The following is a 14,000-nucleotide window of genomic DNA, read 5'->3' as shown; positions in this document are numbered from 1 at the left end:
ATAGGGGATGCCTAATCAGCAAGCGTTGTCGCCCAGTGACGATTGTGGAGATCTTTCAGCTGGATGTTGACCACGAGACATCGTACAGGCAGTTGTGGGTGAGCTAGTCAGGTTCAACGCAGTCTCGCTGTAGCAAAACGCCCTCGTTACCAAACTATAGACACCCGCTCTAGCTAACAACTAGGGCGGAGTAGGCCGTACCGTGGGAGCAATCGGCGCATAGCACACGTTTTTAGCATCGCTGGCGCCACTCGCTTCGGAGAGCCGTTGTACATGCCAGGTAATTCCGCGTGTAATGTTATAAGACAACGTGTTATAGACGAGAAAATTGTGCACACCAGGTCGACTCCAGCTTTGTCTTGGCAGGTGTATATCTGCGTGCTGCAGGTGGTAAACCTGGCTCGTTCATGTTTATGAAGAGAGACATAACATGCATTGCCGAAGTGAATGAGGATAGACTGTCATGCGCAGACTGTCTGGGTATCCAGCGCCGACGTAAGCTAGCTTTTTGCGTGACGATTTAGTCCTCAATTCTTTCGTCAGAGCTGGAAAGTGGGACCTGGAAAATACAACGTTTCAAGCGTCTGAAGTGCATCTCCGCGTTCTCTGATTTCGCGTAATTCACGTCTCCCCATGGCGACAGGTTTATGAAAGGAGGGAAGGTGATCAGCGCAGGCCCCAACAGATTTCGGATTATTCGCTGGGGTGCAGATGACCGGCAGGACAGCGGGTAGCGCTGGATGTCAGGATGCATCGCGAGCCAGGGGACGCGTATTGGGGCTGCGACTAGGAAATGGCTGTCCCGCGATGGTCGCGTAGAAGGGAGTCTAGGCGATGGAGACTGCCAGGTCCCGTGCTGTCAGCGGCTCGCCTGCTAACGCACTGCTGCACGGGCGGCGGTCGCCAATCATGGCCCTGGCACCCTGTTCTGATCGCTCAGCAACGGGAAACGGGCGAAGGTGTGGTAGCAGGTGGGTCCTGGGCACGGGCAGGTACCCCAAGGTACTTGTTGAGCCGGCATCGGTACGCCGCCTTTCTTAACACGACGCCATATAGGGTCGGGATGGCACCGATCAACCAATATGGTTTTTGATTACGAGTCTAACCTGCGGCGATGCCTCTGGGATGTAGCCGTAAAAGTCCGCGGCAACGAAGATCCAGCGGCGTTCGTGGACTGTGCTCAACGTGGAATGTTGGTGTGCAGCGAAACCCTGGCCGCGCAGGGGTGAATTGCTCGAACTAGAGATGGAGGAACGGAAGGCGAGTTAGACTCGAAGGCGCACGCACCCACGAACATGCGTGCCCTGTTGCCCATCTCGTTTGCAGCATGTGGCCAGAGACGTCTCTAACGCGCGATGCAGCTGGTCCCGGAGAAAGGACCTGGCTGTCCATGCCGATTCGGTATCCTCACCCTGCACCTCAGGCACTGGACAGTTCTGTGTTATAGCCCACTGCGTCCACTAAGGTTGAGCTTTGAGGCCGAGACAGTACCTAACAACCGAGTGCTATATGGTACCCCAGGCGCACAGCAGTGGTCAAAAGACGGCCTTTGGACAACTGACCTGCATATCTTTTTGACGTCCCTCGACGACATAACCTTGGAATTCCAGCCCTGTGCTGACTTCTCTCAGCCTTGTTGCCAGCTCTTCGCCCTTCGCCACCCCTTGGACAATCTGAACTCCGACTTTACCGTCACTTCCTGCGTAACTGACACTTCCCGATCTATCCTCGAGTGGTGGAATTGTAGTGGAGACGGACGCTAGAACGCAGTTATGCTTTCCACGAATCTCCATCAATACCCCTCGGCGTTCAGCCACCTCCCCGCGCCGAACATGGTCGAACATCAACATCATCATCTCGCTGCCCAGCACATGGGGCAGTCACCACTCGACAACCTCGCGCACACATCACAATACGCAGCCCTACAATTTCATCAGAACCGGCATGTGCTGCCAAACGGAAAGGGACTTGTCAAGCCTCATCGGTTACCGTACGCCAGTGGTCCTATAGCGCCTCGGCACCAGCGAGAGATGCTCCATGAGCGGTCGGGACGAGGTAACTCAACGTCTGGACCAGTGCGACGCAGGATCAGCCGAGCCTGTGATCAGTGTAACCAGTTGCGAACGAAGTGCGATGGTAGACAATCTGTAGGTCCTTTCCCAGGCTCTGGATTTCTAAATCAATATGCTAACGGTATGAGTAGTGTGCGCATTGCATAGGTACGTTTTGATGTTATGGAGAGCTCGGCAACGGATGAACCGAGATGAGAACCATCTGCTTAGGCGACCAAAAGTTACTTTTGTAGCGTCTGCTAGAGGCTCTTAGCTACGGGGCTAAAACTGCCGTTCGCTGTCCATCACCCATGTACTACCCCTCTGACAGCTTGGCTAACACAGTGTCAGAATTTGGATTGACGTGCGAGTACATACGTGAGCGCAAGAAACGCGGAAAGGCATCGCGGAAGGATCTTGCCCAACAGCAGGCTGCGACCGCCGCAGGAGGCACTGGTGCGCCGAAGTCAGAGGATTCCAGCACCCCGCAATCGTCGGAGAAAGCTACCGAGTCTGTTCACGGCAATAGTCCCAAGCTTCCTGAAGGCCAACGATCTCTACCTGAGCTACCTGGTCGATCGGCCAGTATTGCGACAACACGACCCGAGATGGATACCGCGTCGATGTATCAGAACAGGACGATGAGCATGGGCGCAATCGACACTATGCCAGAATCTGATATGCATCATCAAATGACCGAGAGCATGCAATCCATGCACCCCATGCAGCCGCCCCGATTACAGACTCAAGGGCTGTCTATGCACAACCCCATGCCCGAGTACACGTCGATCGAGGAGTACCACCAGAGCCTTACCTATCAGTCGCCACTCCAAATGATGCAGCCTGGAATGCAGCCCGTTGTACCTTCGCACGGCCATGGGATGGAGTACTCTGATAGCCCCTACAGTATGATGAGCCCACAAAGCGCACATACACAAGCACCCACGAATACCTTCAGGATGCCCGAAGAGGCATCCAACATGGGTTACATGCCTCAATCACCAGTTGATGGATCGCCTGGTTGGATGCTGCCTTCACCCTCTACAACGATGTACTCTGGCGCACAACATCAGAATCCCTCTCAGCAGTTGAGATACCCTGTTCTGCAGCCGTTAGTACCACATCTCGCAAATGTCATGCCGATTTCACTAGCTTGCGACTTACTAGAGCTCTATTTCCAGAGTTCATCAACTGCGTTTATGCAACCAGTCTCCCCTTACGTACTAGGCTACGTCTTCCGAAAGCGCTCTTTCCTCCGCACCAACAACCCCCGCGTGTGCAGTCCAGCACTGCTGGCAAGTATGCTCTGGATTGGCTGCTTGACAAGCGAATCTCCATATCTTTCCTCATCGCCATCTGCGCGGAGCCAATTATCGGAGAAACTCATCAACCTTACCATCAGTCTCTTGAAGCCTCTTGTGCATCAACATCCAGGTGGTTCCGATGCCAGTCCGACGGCTTTCAACGGCGTCGGGCCGATCAATGGTGTCACCATGGGTGGTTTTGGTATGCCCGCACAAGATTCCGACATTGGTTTGCGTAAGTTACCAACCCATGCTCAGTTTTGCGTAGTTTCCTTCACTAACACGACTAAAAACAGCGGGAGCACCAGGAGGCCTTGACGACGTAGCAACCTACATGCACTTGGCCATAGTGATCTCGGCCAGCGAGTACAAGGCTGCATCACTCCGCTGGTGGAACGCCGCCTGGTCACTGGCTAGGGAGCTTAAACTTGGCAAGGAAGTGCCTGTGACACCGCCTCCGGAGCCGAATGACGAAGATGCACCTGGAGACCTTGATGCGGAACATATGGGCGCAGGATACCCAACCAGTCAACACACATCCATGGACTTCACAGAAGAGCAAAGGGAAGAGCGCAGACGTATATGGTGGCTGCTGTTCACTGTTGATCGGTAAGCCATCCGATCTTTGTCAACCGTGACATTCGCAGCATGGCATTGCTCGACTTCTGCCGACGTTCTTGCGCATCCATCAGATCTGCCCTCCAACACACGCTGATCGCTCAACAGCCACCTAGCGTTATGCTACAACCGACCGTTGTCTTTATTAGACGTCGAATGTTCGGGCCTGCTGCAGCCACTTGACGATAACGTATGGCAATCTGGCGAATTCTTCGAGGACTCCGCTCAATCGTTTTCAGATTCCACACTTCATCGACGATCTCGAGGGCCTGCCTTTGAGTGCACCGGACACTCCATTTTCGGATTTTTCCTTCCTTTGATGACCATCCTTGGGGAGATTACCGATCTATATCATGCGCGCAACCACCCTCGTTTTGGGACGAAGACCGACTGGGATCACCACGCGCTCGAGATCAGTCAACAGCTGGTGGTATATGGGCAGTCACTCCAAGAGCTACGAAATCGCGCAGTGAACGAGGCCAACGCTGAACGCGAACCATCACACCCCGACACACCATCTGGGCGGTCTGTCAACTCTACTATGTCCAGGGCGCAAGAGTCATTGATGCATGCTAAGATTGTGGAGGCGTATGGTACGCATCTCATGCACACGCTTCACATTCTGCTCAATGGTAAATGGGATCCTATCTCGCTACTTGATGACAACGACCTCTGGATATCTTCGCAAAGTTTCGTCGATGCAACCGGTCATGCGGTATCAGCCGCCGAAGCATTGAATGAGATTCTGGAATACGATCCGGACCTAAGCTTCATGCCGTTTTTCTTCGGCATCTACCTCCTGCAAGGGAGTTTCCTGCTACTGCTCATAGCCGACAAGCTGCAAGGAGATGCAAGTCCGAACATCGTGCGAGCATGCGAAGTGATAGTCCGCGCGCATGAAGCATGCATCGTCACCCTCAATACCGAATATCAGGTAAGTGGCGCTACCCGCCCGTCATTCTTACCTCAACCTTTGCCGGCCCCACCACTCTGCCAAGATCAGTAATCATGCTAACACCTCACAGCGAAATTTCCGCAAAGTCATGCGTTCTGCTTTGCAGCAAGTGCGCGGCCGCGGCATGGACGAACACGCCCAACTTGCGCAACAGCGTCGGCGCGAAATGTTGAGTCTCTATCGTTGGAGCGGCGACGGCACAGGGCTCGCACTCTGAGCCGCGTTTGAGCCTCGCTTGGCCGACCCTTGTCATCCCGGAACCATAACACCGCCTTTCGCAACAGTACAACAATACACGCCCTGTTACTTCCCTAAGGGGACGTCAGGATTCCTTTCGCTCGGCTGCGACTCGTTGTACATTTGGAATCATTTTGGGCCGCCACTTGGCTCACCTTTCGTACATTACTAGCATTACCCTATACCCTGACATCACTATGTTTTCCGTCTTGTCGATGTTACTTTCCTTTGCTCCGGCGCGGGCCAGTGGCTATGTGGCTGCCGCCTAGCTTCATCAGGGCTGATGCCCACGATTAGTGCGATGTACGATTTCACGTCAACTGGTTTTCGGCGTTATACCATAATGTGTTTGCCCCTTGAGATATTGGTGTGCGGACTGGCGGCGCGATCGTTGCGAGGGCGTTCTGGTACCAAACTTTATGCACGCCATCCTGGTGCACATGTTTCCTCAAGTATTGTGCGTCATATTTCGAAAAGCGCAAAGTCCTTCGCGTGTTTTTGTCTGTAGCGTCGGGTACAATTACTCCGAGACATGATATCGCCCTGTACATGTACGGAAGTTCCCTTCGTCTCCTTACTTCGGTTCTAGTACACAGTGGAGAATAGTGGGTAGTCAATAAGTTAGCGCAATAGCTACGCCTCGCGTATACACGCAACTAAACAATCCTGACTTAACAGCCCTTTACCAACTTACAGGCCAAATAGAGCCACCTAGGAGATCACACAAGTACAGAGCAAGCCCTGTGCCGTGCCAACAGCGAGTCAGTGGAATCGCTACTATGATCGCTTGTTCTGGTCACTGTGTAGGGCCAACCACATATTGAATACATTGTCTCATGATGCTATAGCCAGGTTCGATGTTTCAAAAGTACACCCCTGCGTTCCGCGAGCCCCAAGCTTCCTCTGCAGGGCTTTCGACTGGATCAAGGACCTGAACACGACTAGATACTGCTTCGAGCATGACACCTACGCTAGTTAGAATTGGAAGTGGAGGAGTTGAATCATGGCCATGGAGGTTGGTGGGCTGCACGTGTTGTTGTGCTGACTACCGTGCCACCCAAAGCCTATTGGCCAGTCAAGGTAGAATGTGATGCCATGGCTGCGTGGCGATACTCTGGGACAAGAGTGTTTGGCTGCCAGCGCTTCAACTGAGTATACCAAACATAGGTGACCCTGGTCAGGTCAAGGATTTGCAGAAAGTTGTGCGAGACCACATGTGGTACCTGGCGAGCGATGCCGGTACTTGGGCACCCAATGCGTTCTTGCCCTCCCGCTACCAAACCTTAGCTTTGCCATGCGGCCCTTCCTCGTCTTAGTATACCAGCGTTCGGCTTCCCGGTCCACGACCCTACCCGGTGGAACGTCAATAATCTCCGGCACGAGGGCGTGTCTTTACCAGTACCAAAGATCTATCGCATGCACGTTCAAAGCCCTAGTTAGAACAACGACAGAAAGTTCGCCAGCTGCGAAGTATGGGAACGCTGCTGCAGACTGGTAAGACATGAGACTATTCAGGATATCAACGCGATTGGATAGGAATAAGTCACTTCCCTCGCAGGCAAGTGTCACTAAGGCAGAGGGTGCGGAGAGCATACACCGAAGCTACATTAAGGTATGCAAGGAGTATTGCCCTGATATGCACCCCAGATCTGTTGAGCTGTGTTGGAACGCGTTGTTGGTCAAAATTGTCTAGGGAGCCTGGAACTCGCCGGGTCAGTGACCGCCTGCATCTCCCGAAACGCCCTGCTGCTTGAGCCCATGTAAGCAAACGCCCATCTTATGTAGACCGGAGAAGGGCATCGAACTCTGGAATAAGATGATCGGCTACAGTACAGTCAGATGCCCGGCTTGGGCTCGTGAGCCGATGCGATAGTCACAGCTGATGAAAAGATCTTGTAGCGTGGGGAGCACATTAACAGTAGTGGGTTGTGAAGACGTAATTCACCATCATCAGCATGCTAATATTTGTGCAAGTGGTGGTGTGAACAAGATTGTCCAAGCCGCCTTAACACCTCAACTAAGAAGTTGTGAATGCCCTCAACTCTACGATTCCAAAACGAGAGTCATATGACATGCACGCTGCAAGCCCCCTTCATTACAGGTAGACCTCAGCGCCGGAGCCCCTCCCTACTCTCCGCTACATCTGTGCATGACCCAGTACAAAGGAACAGCAAATCCAGGGCATAAGGAGACAAATCACGGTGACACTGCAGTCCTTCACGGTAGTGCTGCGTGTAATACCGAATCAATTTGGCCACCCCATCTCCACGTCTGCACCATGTGGCTAGGGCGAGCGCCACCTTCTCAACGTGCTTCTCCACATTTTAGGGCTTCTATGGAGGCTGCGACATATTGAGGGGCTCATCTAAAGATATGAACAGAAAGGAGAACGTCTACGAAGGGCAGAAAGACCCCACACGCCGCACTGTGCACTACCGTACGAGTTCGCATGCGGAGAATACTGAGACAATGTCAAAGCGCATGGTACGCGCCCTGCGGGCCATGGGGGCTGCGTCTGCCGCGTGGTGACGTTGGACAATCAACGTGGATACCCAAAGTTCGGAATGCGGTGAGCAAGCAATGGCTCACTGGCTACTCGGTGTTCAAAGAGTCAGCCACGATCCGGAATTGCGGCCTGCTCTGAGAGAACGGGTCATTCTCTGACAGATCGTCGCGAGCCGTTGCGGCAACGGGCAACTGGAACCGGTTTTTGGATGTCAGGACCTCGAGTCTGCTATGGCCCTTGGAGCTATCCTAGTATGTTCTTGGCGTGCGCTCTTGGGCGATGTCGGCTGGCGAAGTGGTTCGGACATGCACGCTCTAGGTCGGTCAGATGGCGTGCGGCTGGCGTGAGGCTTGCAGGCGCTGCGCCAAATCCGTGCTGTTCTGTCTTTGAGAGATTACTGAGCTCCGTCGACCCTGACCGGAATGAGACGACATGCGATGGTGGCTAAGATCGAACCACGCGGTGGAGTACGAGACGCACGCGATGGCAACGTAGAGCGCTTCACAGCTCGCCACAAGTAGAAGCGACCGACACGATCGACGCTTCAGGATGTGGGGAACGTGGTAGGTAGGGGTTGCAGCAGCTCGGGCACATGGGTACCCCTTCACTGGTTGCAGCTCGGTTGTACCCACAAGTACTCCTCGATGCTTGCGTGCTTCGCTGCCATTTGTTTAGATCTCGGTAATCAACGGGCAGGGATGACCATTAAGGCAATGGCAAGGATGTGAACAGTGGACGGGCGACCGTTTTGGCTGCCGTCAGCTTTTAGCCTGATAGCGGGTCGACTTGGTCTTGGTACATGAAGCGGGCGTCAGCCACATGGATATATTGACCTATGGTATAGATGCCTTGCCAGGTCGAACAGATTCGATCCCAGACCCTAGCATGGCGTAACGTTGAGGTAAGCGACGTCAAAGTTACTGCGAATGACCGATGAAGGTCTTGGCTATGTGGAGGGTCGTCCCGAGGAAGGCTGCTTACAGACAGCATGCCGTAAGAAGGAGCGTCACAACGGTGTAACCGCACTTTGGCGAGAAGCAGGGCACGCCGCAACCCTTCACAAGGTTATTGATCTTCACGTGTCAGCCTCACGCTGGGACTCTGTCTGAAGGAGTCATAATCCGTGTCGAGAGTTCGAGACCCACATGCCGTTGCGTTCGGCGTCACCGGAGCTAGGTTCGCTGCATCTCGATAGGATTCAACCCCAGAGTCCGTCTCGACGTTTTTGCCAGTCAAAGCTCCGAACCAGTCTCGTAGCCCGCAATGACAAGACCAGATCACGCAGTCATTCTGTTAGCACATCGAGTGCTGGAGGCCGGTTCCAAAAGCAGTTACCAAGGCTGCGTTGGCAGAAGGCGAAAGCCGTTTCAGGTCAAGCGACTGCGTGCATGCAGTTCAAGACTACTAACTATTCGTAAATGCACGAGGAGAACAGCGGCACGGCCCTAGCACCTGCAGAAAGTTCCTCTTTCCGAAATACTGGACGGCTGGCAGTTGTCGCTAATGCGAAGTAGACGCCAACAATCACCCGATGTCGTCTTTTATTGACGAAAATATTTTTATAACCAATCATCACCTCCAGAGCCAATAATTGGGTTGATAATGGTTGCATGGCTTTGGCCTGGAGCTCTCGGAACCGGGAGCCACATCTGGACTTCCGACCGGCCATGCTCGACTAGACCGGAGCTGCTGTAGATGCGCGGGATCGCGATGCAAGCGTTGTGTATACTTACGCGACATCGCAAAGTTCGCTTCGCGCGTTTCCTCAATGGAACTTCCCGTCTATAGGCCAAAGGTCCTTGTTCACGTGCTGCGTCCTAGTTATCATACCGAGATAGTTGTGAAAAGGGAATCAGTGTTGAAAGATCGACAAGTAGTTCGGGATTGTACCCTGTGCTGAACGGCATCCTAGCAGCATCGGGAGCTCACCCGCCCGGCCAGCAGCGGGCGGCAAGGCATAAGCCGAGCGCCTTAATGCGATTGTCTCGAACGCAAGATCCAGCCCCAAATCGAGCCCAAGGCCTTCGGGAAGACGTACGCGCATCTATAATCGGCCGGGCGAAGCTATAACAACAAAACTTTATCATGATGAACGTGAGGACGGGTCAACCATGGACGAATGTGCCCTCCGTTATACTCTCGACTAAAACGGATCTCCACATACCGACGGTAGCCTGCAGATACCTATAGGTACTCGTAACTACTCATAGCTACCTGCAAGGTGTTGTCAGGCACCCCTGAATAGACTGTAACAAGTGGACAGGTTCGTGGACCGTCGGCCCTGGAGTCCTGGAGCAATTAAGGCCTTCGAGAAGCTTTCCGAAACCAGGCTATCATTCAGAATTGGTATTATCATAGCAAAGAGCTATTAAGATGCCCTTTGCGCTTTTGGCCTTTGTCTTCAAATGTGGGGTATGCAATACAAGCAGGGTTCCCGGCAATATTCCCCAGGTCCGCCAAGGTGATATCGTGGTATAGATTGTACACGAAAACTGTCCAAGTCAACAGGCGCGCTGAGCTCGCAGCCCCACGCAGCATCATGCGTTTTCCCGAAGGTCACACAGCTGGAGACATTCGCGGCTTCTGCGAAGTTTAACAGGCCCAAAAGTTTGACGCTTGGTGAAGTTCATGGCGACAGCAGGGCCGACTCTCCAGCGCTGTTTGAAGCTTATAAGGGGTAAGCTTCACGAGCTTAGCCGCGATCTTCCGGGAGCAGGCTGCGGCGACGAAGCGGAATGTGGAGAAGCTTGATCTCAATCGTGTTGGAATACATCTTGGCATCTAACGTATCGCTACGTGCCGAGCATGGACATGCCAATTTCTGAACATCGGTCGAGCAGCTGCAAAAGAAATCCAGGGACAACCACACGCCTTGCTGCATCTACTCCGGGCTGACGAGACTGCGATATAGTTCTGTACTATATTCTCACGCATCTTCCCGTACCCTGATGCGCTTATTGCATGCCCCTATCGAGGCACAAAACACTAGACTCGGATCAGTTTGTCAAGAACGCAACGTGTCTTATACGAATCTTGAAATACGGAGTATAGGGGTATATGTGAGGTTGTGACTATAGTACTGCACGAGCTACCAACATTCGTGTGACCGCAGGTATGCAGAACAATTAGGAGGTGATTTAGATGAAGGGCCTTCGACGCGTCTCGGGCCGAATGGTGAATAAAGGACGCGGCAGGTTATGTCTGGAGGCACACCGATGTGTGAAAAGGCTACTGCATCGTGCTCGAGGGAAATGGTGCGTACGAAATTCGTGTTCTCCTATGTCACAAGTAGGTCAGCATGGGTTGAATCTGGCGCTCGATAGTTGGAACAGCCACGGCAGATGTCGACAACGCACTCACATTGATGGGTGTGTTGGAAACCGGACGTGGTCGCGATGGGACCTTGGGAGAGCTTGAAGCTTGGGCCGTGTGCTCTTATGACGTATTCGGACCACTCAGCCTCATGGACCCTCTCCCTCACGTGCGTTTCGTCTATCTTCCTTTCCAACTCATCTTTACGGAGTGCTTAAAAAGCTCAGCCATTCAACCCAAGTTGCGCGGGTCCATTAGATCGCACCCGCCTTCTGCATGTAAGGAGTGAACTGTCCAGCGCATGAACGCGTTGAGGACGTGGGAAAGTCGAGTCTCATTGTCAACACACACAAACGTCGCATTATTCCGGGGCGCACGACGAGTCCTTCAGAACGCGAGATGGTTCCATCGAGATTGGTACGTAGATCCTGAGCACGGGGAGGTCACTGCCTTCATCCATCGATGGGATACAGCATCCATTGGTATTGTCGTGTTTTCGAGCCACCTCTTTTTTCCCTTTCAACCTGAAGCCTTCCTACTCTTCTGGGCCAATTGATTTCTGTTCCAAGGTTTCCGTCATACATCGCGTCTCCCACATCATTCTCAACGGATCTTGCCAGCCCACCCACTGGCCGCATCATCATCTCCACAATCCGCACATGTCGAACGCCATCCTCAACATCGAAGACCTATCCCCACTCGCATGAGGGTCACCAGAGCATCTCTGACACATATATCACTCCTCTGACAATCTCCGTCGCATTACTCAAATCTCCCAACACCCATGAGGGACGCCACAACACCATTTTCCACCAATCGGTAAGCCACACGGCAACCACATCAAGCCACATGTCACCAAAATTAGCAAACACTGCTCCCACTACCTTCTAGAAAGAGCTTGGAAGCATGTAGGAACGATCCTTGATGAGCGGTGCAGGCGCTTAGGGAGATGTTGGTGGTGGTGCAGCAGGCTTGTGTGTGGATTCACGGACCGTGGCGATCTTCAGCTTTGACGATGCTGCGCGTACGGTATGTACGATGAGATTATGTTGGTGGTAGACGGACGGACGGACGGACGGGTAGAGGCGAAAGGAGGGATTGCAATGGCTTGCAGACTGCAGTCGCGGAGATGGACCGGTTCTTGGTAAAGTGAGTATCTGCAGCAGATGACTGGCCGGAAGCTTAAACGGACGTTTTGAAGAACAGGTTTTTTCTTTGGGCAACGCCGTGTGACGATTGTCAGAAGCAGCTGGAGATAGCTTGCACATCGTCTCCGTCAGCGGATGTATGAGAGTCATCCGTTTTAGTATACATACAGTTCATTTTAACAGACAATTGATTTCTACTGCATCTGGGTCAGTTGATACACTTCTGTTTCGCACACTTGCATGCTGTAAAGATATCTGCGGCTACATAACGGCTACGTTGCTGTAGTACCCACACGAAGACAGCTCTGGTAGCCGGGAGTCATGACTGAATCGAGGTGCAAGGGAAATGAATGGACATGCCATTGCATAGGATGTGGTGAAAAATGATCGATTCAAGAACCTTTCCGAGGTGGTCTAGCATTCGGTCGCGTTTGAGTGATGCAGCGCGCTTCTAGTCATGGCAGATGCCCATTACCCTGAATCAGATATAGCCCTTGAGTGCCATGATTGTCTGTGTCTAGGAGACACTCTCATCTCATTGGGTCCAGGACGATATTATCGATCAAGCGCACAGGTACCTGTCGACCTTCAGAGTCCAGCTGGCCTAAATCTTCACCCTCTTGCGGCTCCTCGACTGGCAGCATCTTGACTGCACCACTAAGTATAGCGCCTTTCGAATCATCAATTTGGTCAATCTCTTCCATGGTGTCAGGGTCTGCAAGGCTAATGTAGTCGACCTCAAACTTTGCGCGTTTGCTAGGCTCCATCTGTTCTTGCTCGATCAATGTCATGTTACCGTGGTCGAAAGCAGGCCAGAGGACGTCGTTCCGTAACCTCATGCCATTGTTGTATTGTAGTTCTGCTTTGCGAAGCGCTTGATTGAGGACAATGCCAACATTACGACGACGCGCGCCGAGGTAGACATTGCGAGAAGAGAGCGCAAGGCCGTCTGACTCTCTTGAAGTGGGAATGATACGCAAGCTGGTATCCAGATGGAAGTCCTGAATTAGGCGCTTGATGACGCGAGTTTGCTGGACATCTTTCTGCCCAAAGTAGACGCGATCTGGCGCGCAGATGTTGAAGAGCTTCATGCAGACTGTCGCTACGCCGCGGAAGAAGACGGGTCTTGACGCGCCTTCGAGAAGCTGGCCAAGCGGACGCATCTCGATGAAGCTCCCCACACCTGGTATACTGCTGTCCGGCGGTAGTGTGGGGTACATGGTCTTTGTGGTTGGTGCGAAGACAGCTGTCACGCGCCCTTGGTTTGCGCTCGCCAGCTCCTGGTTAAGCTCTTCCAAGACCTGCATGTCTGCCTCCCATGTCTTCGGGTACGAGGCAAGATCCTCATTCAGTCCAAACTGTGTAGGGTTCACATAGATGGTGACGAAGACGTCGGTGTTTTCGGCAGCTGCGTGTCGCATGAGCGAGACATGGCCCTCGTGCAGGGCGCCCATCGTCGGAACAAGGCCGACTGTGCGGCTGTTGGAGCGTAGGTCGCGGCGGAAGTCACGTAAGGGCGCGACATCGCGGAAGATATGCGTTGCAGATGCGGAGGACGAGGTATTGCGCAGTGATGGACTGGTGGAGAGGCATCGGATGCCATTGCCGATAGGAGCTTGCAGTGGACGCGCAAAGTTGCTGAACATGCATCTTCGTGCTATCGGGACTGTACGAGATTAGTCATTTGGATCAATGGCGTATGTTGGGTAGCATACTCACCGGCTGCGAAACGGAGGGAAGCCATTGCGGAGAGTTGCGGAAGTGTCGCGGACAGAGCTCTGCCTTAGCTATCGCGTCGCGCAACAATGGGGAAGAAGCGAGGATGTCTCTCTCGCAACTCGGAAGCGGACAGATCGCGAAGAGTCAGCG

The 14,000-nt window shown here is 53.1% G+C and overlaps 2 protein-coding genes across 2 annotated transcripts; one reads left to right on the top strand and one right to left on the bottom strand.

Annotated features, from left to right (window-relative positions):
• Positions 1-2,184: 2,184 nt before the first annotated feature.
• Positions 2,185-5,145, top strand: J4E78_001075 (uncharacterized protein; the record flags this gene model as incomplete). Its single annotated transcript, XM_049361736.1, has 5 exons — positions 2,185-2,193; positions 2,453-3,590; positions 3,652-3,964; positions 4,082-4,907; positions 4,999-5,145. The coding sequence occupies 5 exons, from the start codon at positions 2,185-2,187 to the stop codon at positions 5,143-5,145; spliced, it is 2,433 nt and encodes an 810-aa protein (XP_049227019.1).
• Positions 5,146-12,661: 7,516 nt separating this feature from the next.
• On the bottom strand, positions 12,662-13,875 carry J4E78_001074 (uncharacterized protein; the record flags this gene model as incomplete). The annotated part of the gene is made up of 2 exons (XM_049361735.1): positions 12,662-13,797; positions 13,851-13,875. The coding sequence occupies 2 exons, from the start codon at positions 13,873-13,875 to the stop codon at positions 12,662-12,664; spliced, it is 1,161 nt and encodes a 386-aa protein (XP_049227018.1).
• Positions 13,876-14,000: the final 125 nt, after the last annotated feature.

This window comes from Alternaria triticimaculans, assembly GCF_023758025.1.
Source record: "Alternaria triticimaculans strain BMP 0046 chromosome Unknown scaffold_1, whole genome shotgun sequence".
NCBI classification, from domain to species: domain Eukaryota; kingdom Fungi; phylum Ascomycota; class Dothideomycetes; order Pleosporales; family Pleosporaceae; genus Alternaria; species Alternaria triticimaculans.
The sequence above is the reverse complement of the archived record's forward strand: the minus strand, read 5'-3'. Positions and strand labels throughout refer to the sequence as shown.